This window comes from Drosophila subobscura, chromosome J, assembly GCF_008121235.1.
Source record: "Drosophila subobscura isolate 14011-0131.10 chromosome J, UCBerk_Dsub_1.0, whole genome shotgun sequence".
Classification (NCBI taxonomy): domain Eukaryota; kingdom Metazoa; phylum Arthropoda; class Insecta; order Diptera; family Drosophilidae; genus Drosophila; species Drosophila subobscura.
In genome coordinates, this window is record NC_048532.1 from 4756073 (window position 1) to 4782501 (window position 26429).

Sequence of the window (26429 nt, forward strand, 5' to 3'; positions counted from 1 at the left end):
CAGCAACAATTGGTTTCCCTTTGGCATTTTAATTATGTATTTGTTGCACTGTCTGCCATTTTTGTGATTGCATGTTTAGTTAAACAATTAAACGGGTCTCGTAATTTATGGGTGGCAACCGCTGCCTGACCATAAATTAACACGCAAACGAACGCTTAAATACCATTTTGCCGGATATCGCTCCTCTATAGACCTTTCAACTCTCAACTAAAACATTTATATACAATGGGGGAGCCAGATGTGTGGTCTCTGGTCTTTAGCCTCAAACTATTTTAATTGAGCTTTTAATTCCCGCTTATCCCCTGCTTTCAGCCCATTACATTTTATCATTTAAACATGGGACAGAGCAGAGCAGAGCATATCAAATAAAATAAACGACTCCCCGCCGAATGTGCAAAAACATCTTGTAAGGCATTAGTTAACATGTTCTTTGTCCGACTATCTAAATGAAAATGTTTTCGTTTTCGCTTTCACTTTTACTTTTCGTTTGCGTTTTTGTTTTGCCTCTCCATTGATTTTGCCAGGGTGTTGTTCTCGTTGTTCTGTATGTCTGCTGTTCATTGTTGTCTTTCTCGACAGCCAACAAGGATTGCACGTCATTTGCAGTTTTTTTTCACTGGCAGCCGGAATGTGTTCCATTGAAGTTGCGGCTGAACGACAGGGTTAAGGGTGAGGCGAGGACACTGGGAACTCAGCCATCCAGCCAGTTTATTCAATAAGTTCTCGAATGTCAGGGTTAAGGTTGAGCAGGGAGCATCTCAGACTGAAGGAATAACTATGAAGAGCACTAATTGAGGCTCTCTATGCTTTCCCGCAGGGACTGGGCCTTCTTCTCATTGATTGATGGCTGTGTGGAGCATACATTAGAGTTTTACTAATATCTCCCCAGTGCCAGACAAACACACAAGTCGCATAACAGTGCCCTATTGACAGACAATTAGCCAGCTATTCAGTGATTGATGAATCTCTGCATAAGTTTCCGCTTCTCAAAATAATTGCATCGCCAAGACCGAAAAGCCACTCTTAATGGACTACGACAAGAAACTACAACAAGATGAAACAGAATCAAGAAGTTTGCATATCCATTGCACGTTCTACAATTTAATTGCAAAATTGCAGGCAGAATTAGTCGTGGCGCAATCGTAAAACAAACTGTCTGCAGGCTCCAGTTGTTGGCCCTGTTACCGCTACTGCTGCTCCTGTTCCAGCCCCAGCTCCAGATACGGTGTCCTGGATGCCCGGAAATGGCAGCCAGTTGAGTCAACAATAAACGACGCTTGGATTTTCACGTAAAGTTTTGCAATGCGACTGCAGCGGCAACTCCGACGACAACGAGGGCGACATCCGTTGGCAACATTTCACGGCATATTTAGTTGGCGGGCTCGGTGACTTTAATTTGCCTGGCCGGCACCTACGGGAAACGCGACTCCTACTTTTAGCCATGGTCCCTCGTCTCCGGCACACTGAATTGCCATTGTTGTTTACTTGCAGTCGCTTGTTTTATGGTCCCACAAGTTGGCAATTAGAAAGGGGAACTGGCAAACACACGCGGCGTATGCGTAATTTCCAAGGCACAAACTAAAGGGAAACTAGGGACATGCAAAGGAAAATGCAAAGGGAACGGAAATGCAGCCGAACAAAGAGCTTGGAAATAATCTCGAGACGGTGAAATAGGGAAGCCTGAAGTGAGATGAGGAGGCTTTCCTTTGCTGAAAAGGTTTCTTTAATTTCCATTTAGAGCATAAATGGCCATTCTGCTCGGCGTTTCCATTGTTCCGTTTATGATTGTGAAATCCTTTAAGTTTTATTACCAATCAATTCCGTTCCGCCTCTCATAACTCTGGCCGATGTACCGGGGAGTAGCCAGGGGAAATCATTCCGACCGTATCCAATCAACGCCTGGCCCACGCCTGACAACACTCCCGCCAGCCATATGAACAGTGCCGCCACAAGCCACCCTGCCCCGCCTCCACACTAGGCCCACAGCCCTCAGCCCTCAGACTTCGCCCTCCCTCAATGGCACTCATCGTACTTTGTTTGCCTTGTTGCCACACACTCATTTAGCGCCGAGTTTGTTTTGTAATTGCTTTCCATTGTTGGACTGAAAATTGCAAAATGTTTGCACTTCACTCGCAGCACACGGGACTGACTCGAGGCATCTCAGGCAGGGAGCTGGAGAAGGAGAGGGACTTGCCTACCGGTGCACATAATTGTAGACTTGGCAACGCTAAGCGGCAATTGTTGACAGACCTGCAAATCAGCTTTAATAGCTCCAGTGCTCCAATGAGAATGCGGGACAAAGAGGTTTATTAATAACAACGACAGCTGGAGGACAAAGGACAAACCTTTCAATTTATGCACAAAAGGTGGTTTATTATTAATAAATTTCGCCTTACTCCTCGCTCCCGCGGCGCTACAAATCCAAATCGCGACTGTCGATGACACTTTCCAATTGTTCTGGGACCCCCATCTGCCGGATGCCCTTTGCCCACGAAGAGCAACAGCTCCGCTCAAGTTCAGCCCAAGTTCATCAGCCAGGCTGGACGATAAAAGACAAAGTCAAGGATTGTTGGGGGCTGCTTAATGGAATATCCTGCCAGTTATTGTGTACTAAGCACCTTTGGCATATTAATTAATGGCTGATTGTGCGGCTCGTTAGCCATTGTGGCGCTCTGAATAAAGAAAAACCAAAACAGTCCCAAATTGCCGAAAATATGAGCACCAACAAAAATTAAGCCATTGAGCAATTGACCTCGGGCGATGGTAATGGCACATTCAATGCCGATTACAGGCAATTGCTTGAATGGCATCTAAACATGCGGTTCAGCCTAAATAACATGTGACCTCCGACCTCTTCATCAGGGTTTGACATATCAGGGAAAGAAAATCATAGCTTGGTGTATTTTAGATTAATTGTAGGTTCTATGGGTAACCAATTCTACATAGATAGAATTCGTGGGAGTTTCATGAAGTTGAATCTCCATGGAAGTGGCGTATTCCATGGAGCAATCTTCTCAAATTAAATTATTATGACTGCACACCAAAAATATATGTATCTAAAAATAGGTAAATATTTGACTTTGACGCGCCAAGTAGGACATTTCAGAGACTGCTTCATCACTGCAATCAGTAAAACTCTGTTCGAGGTCATGAACATCGTCTGTACTTCGAGTACTCATGCGACTAAGACGAGTCAAGGCTACAGACGAAAATCATATTTGAAATATTCAAAAATAAATAAATACATTCCTCCCGGCAAGAGATGGCAGGTATTGCACCATTTCACGGTCTCCTGACTTTAATACTCAGCAAGACACTTTGATGCTAGGGCAATCGAATCAAATAATTGACTTGCACTCCCTGCTGTGAAGCACATCTTACATCCAGTTGGCAACCAAAATGTTGTGCAAATCTTCTGATATTAAAGTTCAGTTCCCTCCAAGTCAGAATATCGTAAAGCTTTTAGCAGACAGCTTTATATAGGGAAATAATGAAAGGAAGAAAAAGCAAAGCTTGAGAGAGAATAAAACTAGAGAGGTCTCGAATATTTGATTCATTTAACATCTAACTAACACTTCTGATCTTACCAAAAAATTACGCAAAACTTTTTATTGCAAGGTCATGGGGAGATGGGTTCCTGATTTCTGTTATTTACTAGTAGTAATTAATAACTACAACAACATTACATCATTATAAGAGTTAAAGGTAGCGTAACGCACAGAAGGAAACCTATCCGACCCCACAAAGTATATATATTATTGATCAGCATCAACCGAGTCCATGTAGGCATGTCGGACAGACCGACAGTCCGTCCGTCTGTCCGTCCTGATGTCCGTGCGTTCTCAGAGACCATAAGAGCTGGAGCAACCAAAAAGAGCACGAACGCGTTTCACAACGTTCCTTCTCGTTTATTATTATGGTTTCATATTATTGAAAAGAAAGTGTAGTCACAGAGAGTTACTGTTCCAGCCGGCTGCAGAGGCATTTTTAATTAGCAGCGAGCTGACAGCGGAAGAAAACTTTACGTATTGTTGCAGCAGCATGGTAACTCGTCAGCGACAGTAAGAGAAAGAGAGAGGACTTGATCTACATTCTTACTCAGTGATCGGCCACCTACTTTCGCTCTCGTTATTTTACGAAGAGCAAGAACAACTGCATCCCATCTCTCACTCGCAGCACACTCATTCCTGCATAGGTACCTTATTGTCGTTCGTTTTTTTTGCCCAGGCCACATCAAATACTCGTACCACAACCGAACCACGCTACTAATTTCAATTCATATTCATATTCAAATACACATTTATCTTTAAACAAACAAACAGAGCGGGAAATAGATGCGCGACAGAGCAATAAAAATTAACACATGCCCGATTTTGTTTTGCCGTGCACTCTCTCTGCACTCTCTGCACTTGCTCATTCCTCCCACTCTTCTTTCCCATTTTCAACTGACAAGATATGTTCACGTTTGTGTACTCATAAACAATACTCGTACACAATCGTATGATACACAATAAAAGGTCCCATAAATAATGCAGTCCGACAATTAGAGGAGCAAAAACTGATGCAGCATTTCTAATATATAAAAGTTAAATCGAAAATGGTGTGAATGGAATTTCAATTGGCATATTGCATGTTTGTTTAAGTGCAACAATGGTACAGAAGTCAACAAAAAAAAGGGAAAGCGCCGGAAAAACCATTTCACTGAATGCGTTGTGTGTTTTGAACGCAAACAAACTGCTGTTGCACATTTCAAATGGAAATTGAAATTACAAAACAGAAAATTGCAATTGATGGGAGAATCCAGATTGGTTCCCACACTCGCACTTGGGCAAACTCTGAACTTTTGATGGCCATTTATTTGGTATTTTCTCCCTTTTTCACTTGCTTGATAGGGCGTTCATTAAGCTTCCTGCGACGTGACGCACTCGTTTCATTCGCCATCTCGCTTCCCATAATTCATATCTTGACGCAATCAATCTTCACGAACTCATGCACCGACTCTCGGAGCACTTTCTCCCTCGGCTGTTGTCGTTCATTTGCATGCGACCACCGTTTGTTTGCTCATTTATAATGGTCAAGAGGAGACGGGCCTCGATGCTCAGCTGTCCCAAACGCAAATCCAGACCCATTTGTAAACATCGCGTCAAATTTTTGCATTGCTGCAGAACTCTCGTATTTATAAATACATATTTCCCATGCTCATATTTGACAGCCCTAGCCGCCTATTCGTCCGCGAGACCTACGAACCAATGCCTCGCTGGTATTTATAGACGGAATGACAGATTTTTGTCTTTCTTTCTTGTTTGCAGACACATGGGCATGGGCATGGCTTGTCGACTGCTGATGTGGGTCAAGAGGGGCTCTGCTGTCTTCCTTGCTGTTCCTTCCGCCCGGAGACTAATGTGGCCTACACGTGCTGGCAATTAGTCTGCGATGAGCCTCCTCCAACGTGACTGGGCGCTGGCAACCGCTGGAGGGATTCCGATTAAATGGAAATGAATTCGAACTTTGCGTATTAATTTGTGCCCTGTGACGCACGCCCGCAGTATTTAATGTGATTAATGTGGCAGAAATATTTTGCATTGTCGCCCAATCCTTCTGAGGCGGCTCATCAAAATATTACGCACTCGCCCCATTGAGCTCTTCCTACATTGTTGGTCTTTTGGGGGGCTTTTGGCTCGAATCGCGAGTATTTGTCAAACACAAACATTAAAGCTAAAGCTAAAGCCTCTCGCCTCACGAGTCAATGACATTGCGACCCGGCCCTCGTTCCACGACATATTTGCTCTGTGAGTTCTGTGAGTTGCTCTGGCATAAAATTTATGAGCTGCGGCTTAACTTTCAACCAGCCGCAAGTAAACCACACAAAAATTTGCTACTTAAGGCGACCAACAAAAAAAAATGTGGGGGCAAAATGAAACGAGAAAAAGCAGGAGAAAATGGGAAAATAAAACTTCCACTTGGCGCCGGGGGGAGGCTAATTTTAGAAGTAGAAGCAGAATCAGCAGCCACTTGAGAGCAAAACACTTGGACGCACACTTTTAATTTTCACGCTGCAGTTCGGTGCCGTTGCTGGTCCCTGTCCTCGGGGTGTACTTACGGTGGATGCACTCAATGTGGGTGATGCATCCTCCCAAAGTGACCCGAACTGACCTCTGCACACCTACGGGCTGCTAAGCAGTTGGACTTGCTAGTTTTTCTTCGAGTATATGTGTATGTATAAGCCACTCGTATAATAAACTCTTGGCGAGAATGAGTTCCAATAAACTGAGCATTCGCTCAGAAAGTTTTCCCTCTTCCATTTGCAATTGAAGAAGTTTCCCCAACTGGCGAACATTAAAGCCACATTCATTTCAAACTGTAGCCATCAAATATAACACGATTTGTGCAGCGGAAGGAGAGGAGAGAGCGAAAGAAAGCGGAAAGAAAAGCGTCGGGAATTATTTTTAGCAGCCGAAAATATTTTAATTAATTACGAATACTCAGTGAAAAGAGCCAGAACCCTTTTTTCTGACTGAAAGTCATAGACAGAAATGAAAAATGGACGCTAAGTAGCGTAAAGTATTTGCAATGAATTTATGAAGCCAAAGAGAAAGAGACAGACGGAAAGAAAGAAGCGTGGGAAAAAGGGGGATTCAGGAGAAAGCAGTAATAGATAACGTTTCAAGGATGTCTGGTGGGAACATTAGCCTGGGTCTGCCTTGAATTTGTGGTATTTTAATTGGGTTGGGCCGCACAGGAAAGGAAATGCGGAAAGCAAAAGAAAACGCTTCAGAGAGAAAGGCTTACAGTGGGTTCGTGGGGGCTCGCACTTGTACACGAACAGGAAATTGCCTTGAGAATTGAGTGACCCTGCTGTATGGAGGTGAAAGCCTGATGGAACATAAATGAGGAGAAATCCTAAAGGAATGATGGCATCTCATGTGTAAGGCTAAATTAAATCTTTGACTGTGCTCGTGTATCCAGAGACTTATCAGAAATGCCATTTAAGCCTTGAACATTAAACAGGGACTTCTCTCTCAGGGCCCATTCAAGGGTTTTGATGGAGCATATTTCCCAGGCAGGACAAATGGCTGGATGTTTGAACATGTCCAACCATTATTTCTGCTGCCAAAAACAAACACAAAAACAAAACAAAACAAAAAAACACAATCCCAGAGACAGAAAGAACTGTGGCCGACAACACACAGACGTCTAATAAGGCTCGTCCCTGGGATTTGATTGATTAAGTGCCTGCATTTGACGCTGCCCTTGACGCTGGCCCAGCGCGTGGGTGTAGGGTGGTGGCTGATGGCTGATGGACTGCTGGATAAAGTTGTAAAAATCTATAAAAGCCGGCCCTGTCCTGTTCTGTCCTGTCCTGTCCGGCCCGAGTAGGAGTCTAAACACATTGTAAACATTTGCTTTTACGAGCTGGCGGCCGTGTGGACAATTTTATGCACATTACATTTATTACTAATACGCCACGTAAACACTTAAAGCTCGGCCCGGAAGCACGGGAAGCAACCCGATGGGAAGCAGAGCAAACAAGCCACTTCCGTTCTTCTTGTCGGTCTCTGGAACAAACAAACGAACCAACAAATGGCTGTGGGTCAGTGGGGGAATGGGAAGGGAGAGTTACAGGAAGTCTCACAAAAGCCAGGCTCATAACACGGCAGCGGCTTTTTATTTAGATTGTGTTTAGTTGCCCTACACTCAGCTTGGGTATGTCTGACTGAAGTTTAAATATGACACGAAACAAAGTCTCTTTCCACCTCTCAGTTTCCCTGCTTAGGGTATTCGCACATCTTGTGATTTTGCGTGTGGGATTTTATATTTATCCCAAATTTATATGCACGCAATGCTCGACCGCAACGTGACATTGTCAAATGTGTCTCTCCGTATGTCCTGTACGTCCTGTGCATGGGTTTGTGTCTGTTCCAAGACCGGGGCAGGCATTTCCGGGATCAGTGGTGGTGGTGTCGCCGTCACTGGCAGTCGACCCAACCCGAACCCAAAACCAAACGCAAACCCAACCCAAACCACACCATAAACTCCGTGCGACCTGCTGTGCTCGTTATTATGCAGTAGCAAAATAATACGAGTCACAATTCCCGGCTTGGGCTTGTGGAATGAACAACAACAGCAGCAGCAGGTGTTGCCAAAACATAAGAAGCGGAGAAACAACATGAAAAGATTTCGTTTTTCCGTGGCCTGAAAAAAATGTTGCCTTTGACGTGACGCCTGTCTAAACGGAGGCAGTGCCGTGCAGTGAGTGCTCTCAGTCCCAGCCCTATTCCCATGCCCATTACAAGTCTCAGTCTCGGTTGCTCAGTTTGTTTTTCTCTCTACTCTACCCGCCTGTCCTACACGGCCCTACCCCCATTAGAAGCGACTATGTCTATCTGGTTGTTTGTCTAGGGCTGTCTGTTGTTGGTGTTTGCTGAAGGCAGTACATCAGCCGGATGCAGACAACGAGCGCCCATGGAAGAGTTTGCATTTTTGCCAGCACTCATCGTTTCAGTCGTTCCGGAAAACGAAAAATTCACTTCGAATAGCCTACTGAAAGTTGGGCTCGTACGAGGAATGTTTTTGGTGAATCCGAAGCAGATTTCGAAAGGAAAACTTAGCGGGGAATGCGCTCAGTGTGATGCTAGATTTCCATTTCTCGGCCATTTGCTGCATGTCTAAGCTGTTGCTGCTGTCAGGGCTCTCCATTCTCATCCTGCCTGACGCCTTCCGCCTGCTCCCAGGCCCGCCCAGGCTAAGTGTGTGTTAATTTTACGCCTGTGAGGGAAATGAAGGGGGGGTACGGTACAGGAGGGATGGTCGGGGCACATGTTGAGGTTAAGTTTTTGCAATTTGAATTAAGTGCACGCCTCTCATCCAGCACCCAAACCCAAACCCCAGCCCAAAACACACATCCAACCACTGGGATGTGCGGAGGCCTCTGCGTGTGGCCTCGTCTCTGATGATTTTATTGCAGCTAATTGCTCATTTACAGTCACTACCAGCTGTATACACCCAGTGATCTCCTATGCCTAAATTAAAGGCATTCCTTTCATGCTCTTTCCTAATTATTGGCTCCAGTATTTGCTGATTTATGCTGGGCTGTCGTCTGGGAAGCGACTATCAAATGGCCACACGAGGCCGCTTTTAGATAGCGGACCACAAAACTTAATGCGTTTTTAATTTGCAGCGTTTTTATGGTCCCAGAGTCCCATCTCATAGCCCAGAAACAGAAACCAGAAAAAAAGAAGACACGAAACCGCTGACTCAACGAGGCTGCTTGCTGTAAACACTTAATGTGCAGGTCGCGTTTGGATACTGGGACCAACTCAAATGATTGTCCGGAGCACCCAGAGAAGGACGTCGGCAGCAGTGCAAAGGGTTAGGGGGAAGTAAAAGGGCATTTTCAAACCAGCGTAAAGGATTGAAAGATTGAAAACACGAAATCTACTCATGAGTGATATTATATTTAAGTACCCCTTCTGCAACGCCGCCACTGCTTCCACTGACCACTGACTTTTGTTTCCCCCGCCACTCTTTCTACCGCTCTCGCTCTTCTCTCTTCATTTCTCTATCTCTCCTGTTCACAGTTGTATATTTTCGGACAGGACAGCGACAGAGCCAACAACAACAACAAAGTGCATAACAAGGACAACAAATTTGCACACAACGTTTATGTAAAATAGGCAACATTTGTTTTATTGTCGTGGGCCGCCTCGTGTCATGGCATACCGCCTGTTCCTGCACCATCCCTACCCTTTCCCAGCTCCCAGGCCACTACCTCCTTCCGGCGACCCCACACAGTCGCATAGTCGTAGCTGTGGGCCAAAAATGTTGGAGGAGCACGCTTTCATTTTAATTGCACACATGCTTATCATTTCAACAACAGCGCAGAGCCAACAACGTGGCAACAGAGCATACATATCCATACATAAATATACATATGTATAAATGTACGTATATATATACATATATGCATAAAATACCTCTTTCTCGCACCCCCATAACAGCTCGTTAGCCCTTGAGGGGTGAGTTGGGGTGGGTTGCCGAAAAAATGCTCACAGGCTATTTCTGCCATCCAATTGTTCCACTCACCGCACCGCACCCTCCGCTACCCTGCCTACCCTCCCTACCATCCGCCAGACAGTTCTTGTTGAAATTTTGCAAACAGCAACACTGCGAACAAGCGTGCTGACAACAACTGTTGAATATATACCAGTACGGGTACGGGTTACGAGTATGTATAAATATATGGAGAGTAGGCTACTGCAGGCAAAAAGCCATAAAAGTCAGCTACTTAAACGCAATTGAGCTTTAATGGTGGAGATCTGGAGGAATTGGGGCATAGGAGAGCACCCGAAACGGGTCCAGAGGCGCATCAGCAAATAAACACCACAGCAAACGGGCCAGATGAACAGATTTCAAAGCGGGAGTCGAGCGCCTCGACTATAAAAAAGATTTACTGTCTACAAATTTATGATGCCAACTCCCGACCCACAACCCCCGACCCTTGGCCAGCTAGAAACCGAAGCCACGAAACCCTCGGAAAATATAAGCAAAAACCAGAAACAGAAACAAGGCTAAGCCGAGCCATGAACAAATTTCGCTTTCTGGCTTGGCATTTTAACTCTCCGTGTAAATCTCAATTAAAGTTCCATCTCCTGCCCACCTACACAGAAGGAATGGGGTCCTGGATGGGTTGTGCGGCTGCTCGGATATGCTTGGAATGCAATGGCCACTCAATCTAATTGAAATCCAAACGTTTAGCGCACCAAAGCAAAGCAAACAATGCGTCTCAAGGAGCTTTACATCGTCCCGAGACCTGCCAGGGGCAGGAGATGACTGGTATTATTGCTTTTGACCATCGAATGAATGGAGTTCGAGGGACGAAATGCAATTTAATCTTACAGAATTCCTTTCCAGAGTTGACATCGTGAAAGTATTTACTGAGTGGAAAGGGGACTAAATCTAAGCTTGCCCTGTGTTGACCCCTCACTTGGCCGTGATTTTAGTTATCCCCTAGCTGGCGCAGCCTATCTGAATTATGCTTAACCCTAACCCCAGCTAACCCAACGTAACCCTATTTGAGCTCCTTGCTATCTAACCAAACGGCACTCCATCTTAGCGCACCCAACTTGAGCAATTATTTGCATAGAAAGACACTTAGTGAGGGAGGCACTGGAAATCGGTACAATGCTTCTGTGCGCTCCCTCCCTAGAGCGTGGTTCCCATTGTCCGGTAATAGGTTTTCCGCTCTCTCTCTCTCTCTCTCTCTTTCCCTCACCGTCTTTATCTATATTTCTCTCCTACGCTGTAACATTCTTTTGAAAAGGAGCTCAAATTGCGTATTTTATTTCCAGATTTCTGTATCTCTTCTTGGTCTCACCTCTCTCGCCCCGAGCCCCGTGTCGTAGTTTACTTTTGCTCCTCACTCCTTTCCCATTCTCATTCCAATTGCCTTGCAGTTCTGTCCGCGTAAATCGTTTTAATTTCCAGCACATTTTACGCGCTACTCATCTTACCCCCACCCACCCCACAGGCACCAAACACACTCACAAACACACACACAACAGAGTTTCAGAGAGAAAAAATACCTGAACAGAAAAAAGAGGGTAACGGGAACTTGAGGAGAGAGCGAGAGAGGTGCTCCCCTCCCCCCCTCGCTATTGCAGTGGGCAATGGACTATGCCTTGAGGGCAGGCCAAAAGTGTTTGGTTCTCTTCGGTACTTGGCGGCGGTGTCCGTGTCAACGTAACTTTTATTTCCCCTGACTGGCCGAACAATACAAAAAACCTGAAGCACCCTTACCTGGCTCCTCCGCAGCAGCCACCTTACTCCCCACCCCCAGCATCATTGTTGTCGGATTTTTATGACAAAGAGGCGCACTCGGCCCCCATGAAAACTGAAACAGTCAAATGGCGTGGGCCTCTCGGACCCCCAGCCCTGCAGAATTCACTGAAAAGAGGCGAAAAAAAAAGAAAGAAAATATTTACTAAAACGGAACTTGCCTCACAGGAGAGCTGCGGCCTCCTGCATATGTGGTGCCGCGGGGGGCCAGGGCGGTCGTATGGATAGTCGCGATATGCAGATATATGGGCAGAGGGGGCGGGGCGCAGAGCCCACGTAACCGAATTTATGATGTCGTTATTTACATGGCATAAACTTTTGCTGTCCGCTGCCCGCAGTCTGCGCTCCGCTCCTGACTGCAAATAGATTTTATGCTTTGTTTTACCTTTCGACTCGACACCCTACGAGTATTCCTATCTCCATTTGTGGGAGGTGGGGACTTGGATTGGCTCAATGGAGCTGTTGGGAAGTGTTGACCACGAACAATAGCCTGCACGGGCGGTCTCCACTGCCATGAAAGATGATCGCTCCGATGGCAATCTCTGTCAGCTTCCTCTACGTCGTCCATTTGCAGTGCATCTGCTAGTCATCTTGCTTGTCACGCTGAGGGGGGTTCTTTTTTTTAAGTTCCACGCTATTTTAATTGGATTTTATCTTCCGCTGCCATTTTCTTGGCTCCTCTTTCTACTCCACGTCCCTCCTCGAGCAGCGTAGTAGCTCCTCTCTGTGGTCGTGTTCAAGCTACGTTGATTTGAGCTTGAGGAAAATTGTCAAATGAAATGCTTGGGGTAAACAGCTGACAGTGGAAAAGGGGCTCCACCCCTCAGCTACTGGTGTCCTGTTGTCATTACTTTGACATGTTGAGGCAGGCCGCAGGCAGCCACACTGGATTCGAGGGGCGACCGCCGGAATGACGACCCCAAGGCACAAATACGCACGAGCAGCAACGTTAAGGGGGAGCAGAAGCAGGAGCTGGCAGCTGGAATTTGACACAAATCAATTGGACAAATATTGAATCCAAAACTTTCTTAGCAGTTTCCCAAAAAAAGTTTATGCCATATGCTGGTTAAGCTTTTTCGTCTTTCGCCAATTTGTTTAATAAGTGGAAGTGGGTGGAAGGGAACTACTGCTGATGGATCGTCCAATCAAAGCGTTCTGCCCATTCTCCCTTTACTTGTCCCCATTTCCATAATTTCTGAACAACAATTAAGTCATTTGGACAACTGGGAACAGTGGCAAACATTTTTCATTCAAAATGTGGCACCTACAATAGATCGCATACAAAACACACACACACACACACAAGAGTCCATGGTAAATGACATTTCGATTGAGGCACATAATAGATGGCAGATGATAACTAAAGTCATTTGCAAAGTGACGGAGAGAGTAAGGGAGGGAAATGGAAATGGAGCAATGAAGTCCACTTAAATTTATACAATTTGTTTTATTTCGACAAGGAGAAAAAAATGGTTTCGGAGCAAGACAAATGTTTCTTTTGTGCGTCGACTGAAAATGGGAATGAAAACGAAGACGAGAACGAGAACGAAAATCATAATGACAATGACGATGATAATGATGACAGAAGAATTCAGGACAGGACAGAACAGAACAGGACAGGGCAGGGCGGGGTGTCGAAGGAGCTGTGAGAAAATGTGTTTTGTTAACATTTCCACACGATGGTCTTAGGCTGCTGCTCAGGAGGGCTTTCCTAATGGACAAACAACAAGAATTTAAGTGCTGGCTTCCCAGCTGCAAGGCGACAGGCGAGACAAGACGAGACGAGACGAGACGAGACGAGTCGAGCCAGAGGAGAGTTGTTTCGGCTGACCATCATTCACACAACGGACGGAAGTCTTAAAAGTTGTGGCAAAGTTCCTTGACTTTTCCTTGTGCCACGGACTACTCTTGCCTCGAGGGATGCTTCGGCTATGCGATATGTTGTGGTATAACTTTTACAAGAATATCTATACATCAACTTGAGATGAGATGATAGGCAAGCAATTTTCCTGGACCTGGACTAAGTTCATTTCCCTCAAAATTGTTATGATTTTTCTCCGTTGGCATCTGAAATTTCAGTTGAATTTGCTTTTTCCATCATTTAATTGAACTTTTCTCTGGCTGTTGTTTCCATGGAATTCATTTGCATTTCATTGTATTCCAGATGTGTGTTCATAATTGTTTTTCATTTTTCTTTCGACTTAAAGTCTTTGCCAGATGCTTGCTTCCTTCCTTCTTTATTTTGTCATTGGTCGAGCCGGTGGCCACTAGGCAAAAATATATCTCTGCAAATGAGAGGAAGTGGCTTATCTGTGGGGAGATTCTCACTGGATCCGTTGTACATATTTCTTACTTCATTGGATGCCATTTGCCTGCCACACTGCCGATGAGTTCTCTCAGTCATGCAACATTAAGCATTTGTCTTTACAGCACTGCCAATGCCACTTCGTTTCCGCACATCCTCTTCCGTTGCTGTTTAATCTGGCCCAAAACCCATTGCACACTTCCCGGAGAAAAACACACACAGACATAAATTTTTACGCATTTTCGCGGTATACATTCTTAATGCTACTATTAATTTATTGTTTCACCCAGCGAGGGTTGCTAAGAGAGTTGTGTTGCCCGATTCCCTCCACTGATGGTTCGTAGGATGCTTCCGCGGACCTTCCCTCCGTAGGCAGCTTGGGAGTACACATGTGGGTATAATTCATACATGTTCATGAGCTCAGCTTGGGAGGGAGAGTTTCCGTATTCCTTCTCCAGGTTCCACACGCCTGTAATGCGAATGATTAAACTGTTACGAAAAAACAAAGTACCCGGACCCAAGACAATGACGAAATGAGTCGAGTTGAGATGCGAGACCGAGTGAGTCCCAAATTCACTGCGGGTCGCAGCATGTTGGGTACGAGTTAATGTTGGGAAAATCCCATCCTTTGTCCCCCTCTGCATGCATGAAATATGCACAGCCACTTTTCATAGGTTGCATCAACATCTGGCATGAAGCAGTTGCAGATCTATTGCAGGACTCAGTTACAGATAGAGATACAAGTTAATAGAAAGACAGATACTCGTGTGTATATATTTCCACATCAATTCGAGTACTATTTGCCATTTGCTTCAAACAATCCCCTAAACGGAAGCTTCAAGATAATGGCGTCAAGACAGATATTGTCTTCCCCGCTGATGTTTTGACGCTTCTTTTTGGGGCAACCTTTTTGCCACTTCTTTTCCTTTTCCTTTGCCTTCAGCATAAGTTATTATTTAGTGTGCTCTTTGTTCTGTTTCTCTTTTCTCCAGCGCCTTCCCCTGGTACGCTTTGTCTGTGCCACCAGCTGCAGTTTTGTCGCCTGCAGTGGTTGCTGCTGTTGTGCTCCATCCACTTGAATGAAATTTCCGGCGACAGCACTAAACAATCATAATAACAGATACTTTTTTCCTCCGCACACAATGCTTCTTTCCTTCTGTCAGTCCTCCTTCCTGCTCCTCGCTGCCTGCTCCCTGCTCCCACCCTGATGCTGTTTCTGTTACTGAAATGTCAGTCAGTGAAGCGTTCCCAAGAACACAAACGGGCGAACGGACAGACGGACAGACAGACAGCTGTCGGAGTCTTTTCTTTCAGCTTTAAAGAAATTTCATATGCAATTAGTAGAAAGCTAAATTGAAACAAAAGAGAAAGTTTCTCCCAAAAAAAAAAAAAATGGTACAAGAAACTGCACAAAATGTGTATTATTTACAGCATAAAATCTTGATGGGAAAGAAAATAATTGAACAGAATGGAAAATGAACAATAAATAGCTTTAGTTTTCGAGTATTTAACAAGAAAGTTATTGCTTTCTGCAGACAAAGATCTAAGAGTCTTTTCCTGCTTTAACTTCATCATAAATTTCTGAAATAAATTCTGCAATGCCAGTGCAGCAAGTGAGCAGCTATTTTCTCCTGTTCAAAGTCCCTTGCCCATAAGTTTCCCTTAAGGACGCAAATACACTGCATCTGCCGTGCCTGGCCTGACCAGTCGGCTTATTTGACTGCAGCAGAAGGCGATAACTTTTTGCTTAGAAAACAAATTGAGTTAGTGTCTTGACCTACTCAACGGCCCGATTTGTTTGCGTGATTTGTGTCCAGCGGCCACAGCAACGCAGAAACCAAACTTTTGCTTTCTTTTGAGGCAAAAGTGAGTCGACGAAAGAGAGCCACGCAGCGCGAACAAAGAGTGGAAGCTGCAACGAAGAGAAAATCCGAGTCGATAAAGCAGTTCGAAAGCAAAGCAAAACGAACTGAGGAACCAGTGCTGTATCAATGTGGATTTGGAGGCACTTTCGAAGTAAAAAAGTAAAACCGAAATGCAATGAATGGGTAATTGGGTAGCACCCCCTCCAGGTTTGAGATTTTCTTTCCTTTGAGAGAGCGAAGTTCTGTGGCAATTCATTCACCTCTGTTTTTCGGGCCATTAATGTCCGCGGGGGGTTTGTTTATCTGGGGTTTATTGCACTTTGGCGCACAACCGGGCGTATGGGGGATATTGCGCATACGCCGCCTGTGAGTCGCTTGTGCTTTTTTTGTGTGTGTGCTGCAGCATTTTTCGCAATTTCATATAACAATTAAAAGCCATTAGGGCTAAAACAAAAACTCGTGGCAGCATCAGCATCTTTACCACACACTCGCCCCAACCCCCCAGCACCCAGCCCACCCCCCTTTCTGCAGCAGCAACATCTGCTGCTGCTGCTCCTGTTGTTACTGTTGTTTTGAGGTAATGGCGTGTCATTTGCATTTTGCATGAAGGCAACAAAGCTACAACACCAGTCTTGCATGAGTAGCATGAGAGTAGTGTGGCAAATGATTTTTGTATGCTGTGTGTGGCATGCCACACAGAGAATGCGACTGGGAGATCGCATGTAGCTCAGCTGGGGAAAGGTTTAAATGGACTCGATGATGGTGATGAGCAGCTCCCTGGCTCCATGCCATTCCATTTATGGATATGATGTGCTAATGCAGCAAAGTTTTCACATAGAAAGGACTTTCCGGAGTCCCTGAGAGGATAATGCATTCGGAAAAAATACTGTGAAAGTCATAATTTCTGCAGAGCTCACATTAAATCCTAATTAATCACACTCATTTGGCTGCACAACAAAACAATTAAAAGCCTGCTCCTCACAGAGGTAAATCAAACATCGAGTGTGCTTTCGTGGCAGTCGTTAATTTGCTGGGGAACCCCCTTCATTAATGCACATGAAATGTAATTAATTTTGCGGGCTGCCTTTTGATTTACAATTTTATTTGCCACTGGCCATAAATAACTGTTTTTTCCGGCACGGTCAAATCGCATGTCCGGTGGGTAAAAGGCCAAACCCGACAAACTCAATTCAAACGCCAGCACTTGACTGTACCTATTTTTTTTCAAAACTCGATTGCGGTTTTCCCCGTGCGCTTTTTGGCATGATATTTCGCGTCAACGGCAGAGTGTCAGGCGATTGTCGTTCATGGCATGTTTTGCACGTTTTTAATATTGAAACTGTGTGCCCGCAATTGTTTTTGTATCGTCGGTTTTTGCGGATACTCGTCCATAATAAAATTTTCAATTTTCGATTGCACTCTCACAATACTCTATATGTTTTTTTCCCCATTGGGACTTTCAATTGCCATCAATGCGAAACTATTTACATTCAAACAATAATTGAAGAGTGTATCAAGAGGATTTTGTGAAATATTTTTTAATTAGAGATTTTGCTATGGCACAAAATTTATTTGAAGAGAATAGTTTTTCAATGGGATATCAAGAAGGAATCAAATATCCATCGGGAGTGTGCAATACAGCATTAAATTAAATTAAAATTTAAATATTTGGGCCAATTAATTGATGATAGCTCGCAGCATTTGGCATCCATGAGTCTCCAAAAAGAAATACTTTTAATCCGAGATCTGGCGCATGCTGGAAAACTAATAAAAAATTTTTTACGAGTAATTCGAGAAAATTGTGACCATTTCCTCTGTCCCAAGTTGACCGTTTCAATATCCTGGCTGAAGTCCACTCTCCATTTAAGGGGGGAATGCCATCGTTCTTCCATTCCCCCCCTCGCCCAGATCCTTTTCGTGCCACATAAATTATAGCCGTGGCTACAGCTCCCCGGCATTACCAACTCGTTTAGCTAAACTCGCACAATAACTGCAAAAGCCAGTTGAACAGTTGCCATATTTTGCTCGACCTTTTCGCTTTGCTTGCTCACTTTTCTTTCGCAACTGCCCCCGCCACGATGCCCCCTCACCTTGTGCATATTGTGTGCAATATTAAAAGAATAGCCATGGAAGAAGGCAGCGGCGCAACGCCAAAGCAACAACAATGGGACTGAAAAACAGACGGAGACCACACCGCGTCTGGAATTTCAATATCCGAAGCGCTGGTAATATGAAAATATTGAATTTTAAATTCAACCATATTATGCGAACTGTTTGTTGTTATTATTTTTATTATTAAAAGCAAGTCAAGCCCCAAAACACAATGCACACAAAAGGAGAAGTTCTCTTAAAGGGAAACCTAATGCAAATTTATTAAAATACGAGTAAAACCAAGGAAAAAATAGGGACCCAAAGGGAAAGCATTAACAAAAGATTTTCCTGCTCAGGGCTTCATTTTTGCCAACTGATTGGATTTCCCTCCCAAATTATCAACATTTTCAGCTCTCTCTCTGGCTTGGACCGCAATTAAGCGAAGAGGATTTGAGGCGCCAAGTCTGGAGGGATCTCAGGCCACACTTCAGCACAGCTTTTCCCTGCAATTAAAAAGCGCCAAAGGGAAACCAAACCAAACCAGACCGAAACTGCAATTGTTTCAACGTGGTTTGAAACCGAAATGTGCTTTTAAATAGTTTTTCCCCCTCCTATTTGTTGCGATCTCTCGACGCGGGCTGGGGTCTTTCAATTCAATTCAATTGGATTTGATTTGGTCAATATTCATAAAATCAGGGGCAAACTTTTCAACTTTTCTGCGGTTTTAAGCTGTAAAGTTTTTATTGGCGTTGGCACTTTCCACCATCCACTACCCAGACTCCCCTTCCCAACTCGCCGCCACACTGCCAACGCTTTCCGTAGCCCGTTTGTGGCTTTGTTCGACTGGCAAATGAAAATAGTTTGCTGGCTGCGAATGAAACCAAAGAACTGAACGGAGGAGCAGCGTTCAGGGTCAAATATTTAGCATGTTGTTCAAGAAAATTAAGGTCAACCCCGAGAACCTAGAGTGGCAGAGACAGGGCCTGAGCATCTGTTACGGAACTTTTGTACATTTTTCCGCTTCATGTGAGAGCAGCGCAGCGCAGGGTGGGCAGCCAAACAAAAGAATAGTACCAACAAATTATATATTCAGTCAGTGAGCAGAAAACTGTTCATGAAAGTCAAATTTCTGGTATGTTCCATGAATATTTCAAGCTATAATATGAGTTAGTTTTTGTCATTGGAAAGAAGCTCCTCAGCCTCTCTCTTGAGTTTAAATTTATCGAGTCCTCCCCCACCCCGGACTGAATTACCATCCCGTAAATATAGCAGCTGCTTAGAGCACAAGCCCCATCGATATACGGGCTCTGGCGTTCCACCTGCATATGGGAGCTGCTTCGAACTTTCCCGATAAAGTGGGGATGGGCTGGGAATGGCAGGCTAAACCGGAGCTTAGCTGGAGGCGCCTGCTCCCTGCCATATGCAAATTGTTCCGGCTCAAGTCTGCACCTGTCGACAGCTCGACTCGCAGGGAGCACTTTATTTTTACGGCTCTGGCCTGGCCGTATATTTATTCTGTTGCGACTGCTGCTGCTGTTGTGACACACGGAGAATGGAGAATTTATGGTAATTAAGGTTCGAGTTTGGGGTAAAGGAACAACTGTTCTCTGTTCTGTCCTCCATCTCTTGATGCTGCTAGCCCCGTTTAGCTGCGTTCTCAATCAGTCTGGTAATTATGTATGCTCAACCGATGCTCGAGCAGGAGAGGCAGGAGCAGGAGCAGGATTGGCACTTGGATTGCACTCACCGCATCATCGCATCAACGGCATCAGCATGCCCCCATATCCCCATGTGCACTCTCTCAATCCGCAGAGAATCGCAATCGGAATCGGAATCAGCATTAAGCTGATTCGCCCTGATGAGCATTAAAAAAAACTGTTCGCATTTCGCTTTCACATATCCTTTGCCTTGTCCCTTGCCTGCCACGGATTGCGATTGCCCTCCTCTTCATCTTTGTGGCAGAGTGCACATTGAAGCGTGGCAAGCCAGTGGGGGGAGGAAGAGGAGCAGTGGAACGCAATTTATTGTAATGCCTTCTTCCTTTTTCTTTTTTTTCAATAATCACTGCACTTAATTGCGAGCAACTATTAATTGAATTAGGAGTGCTTCCACACACAGAGACACACACACACAGTTTTACAGACAGATGTAGGAATGTTGTCATAGCGAACTGAAGGGAAAAGGGATTTCCACGTTGCCATGCTGCCCCTGAAGGCTGGGGGCTGGGGCTGGGGCTGGGATCCTTTCTATCAACCCGCAATGTTTATGAAACCCTACCTATGTCTGTCTGTCCGTCCGTCTGTCTGTCTGTCTGGTTGAGAGTCCCTTACATGTACCTGGATAAATCAGCAAACAGCGGGAGGTAGAGTTGGAGGGAGGGACAGTACACTTCAGTGGGTGCCCATGCCCCAACTGGCGCTGTCTCTGACAAAGATGCGATAATCGCTTCATTCATGGGACTTAAGCCCGAAACGAGCCTACGCAGAGGGGATAAAAGGTGCACACTCTGTGTAGTAGATACACGTGATGGTGGATGAGTGGGTTACGGAAGAAATCGATTTTTGTTTCCCCGTGAGGACAGCTAATATTGTGCAAGGTTTAAGCTAAAAATAGATTACGTACATTTCCGTTAATACGCGAGTTTGACGAAGGTAAATCGAAGAAAAGTTAAAAGTTTTGTTTCTCAAGAAATTATTGAAAGGTTTTTCTACTCGAACCCTTTCAGGCATTATCTATGATTCATATAATTCATGATTCTAACAGACAACAAATAACTACATCCATCTTCTAAAACGAAATACTTTGCATGGAAGCAAATATCAATCTTTGTGGGACATTCATCAGCATTTTGCAGTTTTATTTTGATGCACATATCAATCTCTACTGATGGATAGATATATTTTAAACGATAATCGTCTCTTCCTTTAAACCCAGCCATGCATCAACGTCGACTGTGGTTCTGTCTTTCTGAAGCTCCCTTGCAGCTTTGACATTTCGGAGAGCGTTTTTTCCATTAAATGTTTCCTTGTCGGAGCAGAGCCTGCACCTGCTGTGCACTAATTGAATTTAACTTCAAATTACTAAGAATGAGAAACTCAGGGAGAGAAGAACCAACCCATGCCCACAACCATGTGGGTTAAAGTTTTCTCTAAATCTTTGGCGAAATGTCAGCTACACTCATTTGGAGTACACATAAATTTAAATTTTCAGATTTCTGATGATGATGATGATGGCTTGATGGCTTGATGGAGTCGACTCAACTGCGATGTCTGCTGTGGTCAGTCAGGAAGGGGGCAGAGTAGTAGTAGTCACATCATGAATGTAGAGCGAGGGACAGCAGCAGCCTAGCCTGATGAAGATTGAGGGGTCCTGGTATCATGGTGAAGCCCTTTTCTTTATTAATTTCCTGTCCGCATGTGGTGCACCTCAAGCCCGGAAAACAATTTGTTAGCTTGTCAAAAGCATCGACCATCAAGTCGAAGTTTTGGGCAAAAGCTTCCGCCACCAGCAGCCCAGTCCCCTCACACCATGCCACCCGCAAACAACTCGTTAACTTTGGGCTTTAATTCCAGAAATGTTTGCCTTGGTGCGGGCCAAATCTGCATAATGAAAACGGCAAATATATTGAAGTATTTGCCTTTGGCATTAACACCAAATTATAATGGTATCAATGGGTGGGCGGAAGGGTCGGGCTGCCGTGCTGCCGTACTGCCGTGCCGGGGGCGAGTGCATTAAATTAGCATAAAATAAACAGCAACAAGCCACACAACACTTGCAACTCGTTGTTGCAGTTGCACCGACTGCAAAACAATTTCCAAACAAACAATCGAGGCAGATTACACAGCGGAGGGGAGGGGCCGGGACCAGGGCTCTCCGGGCGGCAGTATCCAAACTCTGGCCGGACTGCAATTAAATTCAATTTGATGACCAGACAAGAGTGGCAAACATGACCGACCAAACGATGGCATGTCCGAAAATGGGTGTAGTATTCGAATAGTTGATACCTCCTCCAATGATTTTCCGATTTAAAAGTGTTTCGAAATGTAACTCACACTCGTCATATCATACCCTCATTTCAGCGGGTTTCTTTTGTTGGCAATTTTGGCTCTCCCGTTGTGTCCGCTGATTGATTGAGTGGCGACTGCCCGGCATCCAATCCCCATTCCCAATCCCATTCCAGTCCAAACATTTAGTTGTCTGGACCTACGAGTATTTTTTGTGGCAGATAATAAACCGCAATTCGACTGCCCCAGGGGGTCATGATCGGTTCCAATGAAGCGTTGCCAACAACGCACAGAAACTCGAACTAAAAGTGTAGTTCCGTGAGAGGTCGGATGAGCACTATTGTATCAGAGCACAAAGTTGTGATTAGAGGCTATCCCCATAGTCAGAAATGCCTGATCTGACCAGCAGTTTAAGATAGTAGAAGACTTTCAGTGTTTATGGATACTTTGTAAGAATTATACCAATAAACTGAGAGTTAAAAGCTTGTTGCCAGTTGCCACTGACTCTTGACTAATTAGGCTTTAGCTTTTGGCACCTAGTTTAAGCATAAATTGCCGAAATCTGCACAACTTTCTGGCCAAAAGTTGTCAGGTGTCTGTGTGCACACGAGCAAAAGGATGCACGACTTTGTGTGTGTAGAAAGTTTTTGCAGCAGTTGAATCTCTCAATTCTCTCTCACTTTCCTCGAGTAGATGATTTCTGTCCATCTCTTAAGCTGTCCCAAGAAAGTGGAAGAACAAAAGTCATGTAGACAGACAAAATGTGACAGGCGAGCAAAGCGACTTGCATATTGACATCCCAGCTGTCCGGCAGTAAAAGTTTTCCTTCGACTGATTGACACTTGGTCCAGTCGAGGCCCGAGGTCTAATTAGAAAAGTTTTTTCCCCGCGCAACACTGATTCCCTCTTACCTTTTTGTTTTTGATTTCGATTCATGTAGGTTATTGGTTTTTATTGTCGATACAACCGATTCGGATGGCACTTTCCTTCATTCTTTCTACAGCTCCCGCAACTTAAAAGCAAATAAGAAAATTCCGAGACAAATCAAATAAAAATAGCAAAGATATTAAAAAAAAAGAAGGCGTTGCCGCCTGCTCGTGTTCTCTTGTTCTCTTTGTGGTTTCTATGTTCTGTTCTCATTTCTCTCTATGTTAACAACTTCTTCATCAACTAAATGTAATTTTAAAGATACTTTCTCATCGAATCGCCTTCTGGCTAGTTTTGCCCTGCCCCAGTGCCTAGGCATATGTCTGATGCAAGAGACAAATAATAGACACAAAAACCCGCAGAGATGTTGGGTGGGTTGTGGGGCTGCCGCGATTTCTGGACAGCAGCGGTGGGTGGTGCTTAGAAGCACTTGCGGTGAACGATTCCAGGGCCGGACTCGTCGTACTCCTGCTTCGAGATCCACATCTGCTGGAAGGTGGACAGCGAGGCCAGGATGGAGCCACCGATCCATACGGAGTATTTACGCTCTGGTGGTGCAATGATCTTGATCTTGATGGTCGATGGAGCCAGGGCGGTGATCTCCTTCTGCATACGATCAGCGATACCTGATTGCGGGTAAAAATAAATCAGACAATGTCCCTTGAAAGGCCTCGAAGGGAATACCAACCTGGATACATGGTGGTACCACCCGACAGCACATTGTTGGCATACAGATCCTTGCGGATGTCCACGTCGCACTTCATGATGGACTGGTAAACGGTCTCGTGGATGCCGCACGACTCCATTCCCAGGAACGAAGGCTGGAAGAGGGCCTCTGGGGTGCGGAAGCGCTCGTTGCCAATGGTGATGACCTGGCCATCGGGAAGCTCATAGGACTTCTCCAGGGAAGTGGAGGCAGCTGCTGTGGCCATTTCCTGCTCGAAGTCCAGGGCGACGTAGCACAGCTTCTCCTTAATGTCGCGAACGATCTCACGCTCAGCGGTGGTGGTGAACGAGTAGCCGCGCTCCGTGAGGATCTTCATCAGGTAGTCGGTCAAGTCGCGACCAGCCAGATCCAGACGGAGGATGGCATGGGGCAGGGCGTAACCTTCATAGATGGGGACGGTGTGAGAGACACCATCACCGGAATCCAAGACGATACCAGTGGTACGGCCGGAGGCGTACAGGGAGAGCACGGCCTGGATGGCCACATACATGGCGGGGGAGTTGAAGGTCTCAAACATGATCTGGGTCATTTTCTCGCGGTTAGCCTTGGGGTTCAAGGGGGCCTCAGTCAGCAGGACTGGGTGCTCCTCGGGAGCCACACGCAGCTCGTTGTAGAAGGTGTGATGCCAGACCTTCTCCATGTCGTCCCAGTTGGTGATGATGCCGTGCTCGATGGGGTACTTCAGGGAGAGGATACCGCGCTTGCTCTGGGCCTCGTCGCCGACGTAGCAATCCTTCTGGCCCATGCCCACCATCACACCCTGATGCCTGGGGCGACCCACGATCGAGGGGAACACGGCACGGGGTGCGTCGTCTCCAGCGAATCCAGCCTTGCACATGCCGGAGCCATTGTCGACCACCAGGGCTGATGCTTCTTCGTCACACATTCTGATTTAATTCGGTACGGTACGGGGAGAGCACTACAAGGAGCAAGCAAGCAAGCACTACAGCGCTATAATAGGTTTATCCTGAATATATGTATGCTGGTTATATCCCAGCAGGGGCGACACTCACGACGTGTAAATCCAACAGCGACAGCAATCAGAGTGATTCGTTCTGCGAGCAGACATCGGCATTTAAATAAGTTCTGTCCCCAGTCCCTGTCCCTGTCCCTGTCATCTTGAACAATTGTTCATCTAGTAACATGTTGATGAATTTCGCGTTATGCTACGCTTGAGGGGATCAGGCATTCACAGCGAGGGGGGTGCGGGCGCCGGCACGGATACACATCATTTGGATTGTATGCGAGTGTTGGTCATTTTGGGGTATTTTGATTTTCTGTCTGCATTTGATGAGCAATTGATGGGATTACATGTACACATGCTAAGTAATCTTTGCGTTTGTTATTACAGTTTTAAACTGCTCTTTGGAATTTTCTAGCACACTGCAGGCACACTCCGTTATACGCCTGTACTCTGGCTACCCACCACCTTTCGGTTAGTTACGCTATCTCGCTTTGCCCTTTACTCTTTACGCTCAAGCCGCTCTCTGAGAGAGCTCCGAAATTACTCTCTGAGCTTTGCTGAGGGTCAGGTCTTGCCCTGCGCTACCTGCTACCTGCGCCTAACGGGAAAAAGAGCATGCAAATAAATCGTTTTGCGCTTTATCCAGTCACAAATTGAATGTTTATGAACTCTTTATTGATATGGTAGCTTATACTCTCCTCTAAATCTTTGAGGCAATTACTCCCACATGCATTAGGGTATCCATTTGTCTCCATTCGTCAAAAGTGTTCATCATTTAGTTTCTTTTCGTTTTAGCTAAATTATGTCGGCTGCTGTGTTTTTGCCAGCAACGTCGCGGACTTCCACACAGAGAGGCGGGCATGGGTACCGCAACACACAGAAGAGGGAAATATGCGCCAGGACTTGTATAGTCATCTGTTGTTGTTATATTTTTAAGTTTTTATATAAATAAACCCCCGCAAAACTACAAAGAGAAAACAAACCAACAAAAAGAAAGGCAGCTGCAATATGAACAATGTAGGCATTTTCCCTCAGATGCAGTTTTGACGTCGCTGCATAGGAAAATTGTGCCAATGAAGAAGAGAAGACATCTCGATGCTCGCGGGCTCGGTCTCCGTACCACTCAGTCCCTAGATGGCGTGGCCCCAAAGTTGTCGCCCAAAAATGCAGCCAAAGCATTTACACATGATAGAAAATGTTGACGGCGTCGTGTGGATTTCATTGGATCCATACATTTAAAATAAAATAAAATTTGTTTCGCAAATATATTTGTGCTCTCAGCAACCCTGCTGCGAAACCCAGAGGGATGGTGCAGAGATGCGGCGATGCAGCGGTGCGGCGAGTGGTTTTGGCTCACGGCAATTTCTCGCCTGTCTTCTGATATCGCTCGATCTTAACGTGGTATTAGCCACAAGATTAATGCCTGCTATTCTAATTAAGTGGGCCCCAGCGAGGACTGCAGTGCTGGGAGAGAGCACACCCATTCTCATTCCGCTTCCGATTCCCATTCGCAGTCGCTGTCGCTAGTCCCTGCCCATAAATGGGTAAACTTCTCCCCGGTTAAGTTGCTCAAGTGCTTCGCAACTACGGCGGAGAACTACGTGCTACGTGCACAGATCAGGTACCGAGAAACTTTCACGTATCATTGTCTGTACGCGCGTCGAGCAGTTGAAAGAGGTAAAAATTATGCTCGCCCTGCACTGCCCTGCCC

At 45.4% G+C, this 26429-nt stretch overlaps 1 protein-coding gene across 1 annotated transcript; it reads right to left on the reverse strand.

Moving 5' to 3' along the window:
* Positions 1 to 23031: 23031 nt before the first annotated feature.
* Positions 23032 to 24894, reverse strand: LOC117893424 (actin, larval muscle). The gene is made up of 3 exons (XM_034800041.1): positions 24768 to 24894; positions 23716 to 24673; positions 23032 to 23653 (listed from the first exon to the last, which is right to left on the reverse strand). The coding sequence occupies exons 2-3, from the start codon at positions 24638 to 24640 to the stop codon at positions 23448 to 23450; spliced, it is 1131 nt and encodes a 376-aa protein (XP_034655932.1). The 5' UTR covers positions 24641 to 24673; positions 24768 to 24894; the 3' UTR covers positions 23032 to 23447.
* Positions 24895 to 26429: the final 1535 nt, after the last annotated feature.

Coding starts and splice junctions, on each gene's coding strand:
- LOC117893424 (XM_034800041.1), bottom strand. CDS start 24,640: ATGTGTGACGAAGAAGCATCAGCCCTGGTGGTCGACAATGGCTCCGGC. Junction 23,654..23,715: donor TGGTACCACCATGTATCCAG/GTTGGTATTCCC, acceptor ACCCGCAATCAG/GTATCGCTGATCGTATGCAG.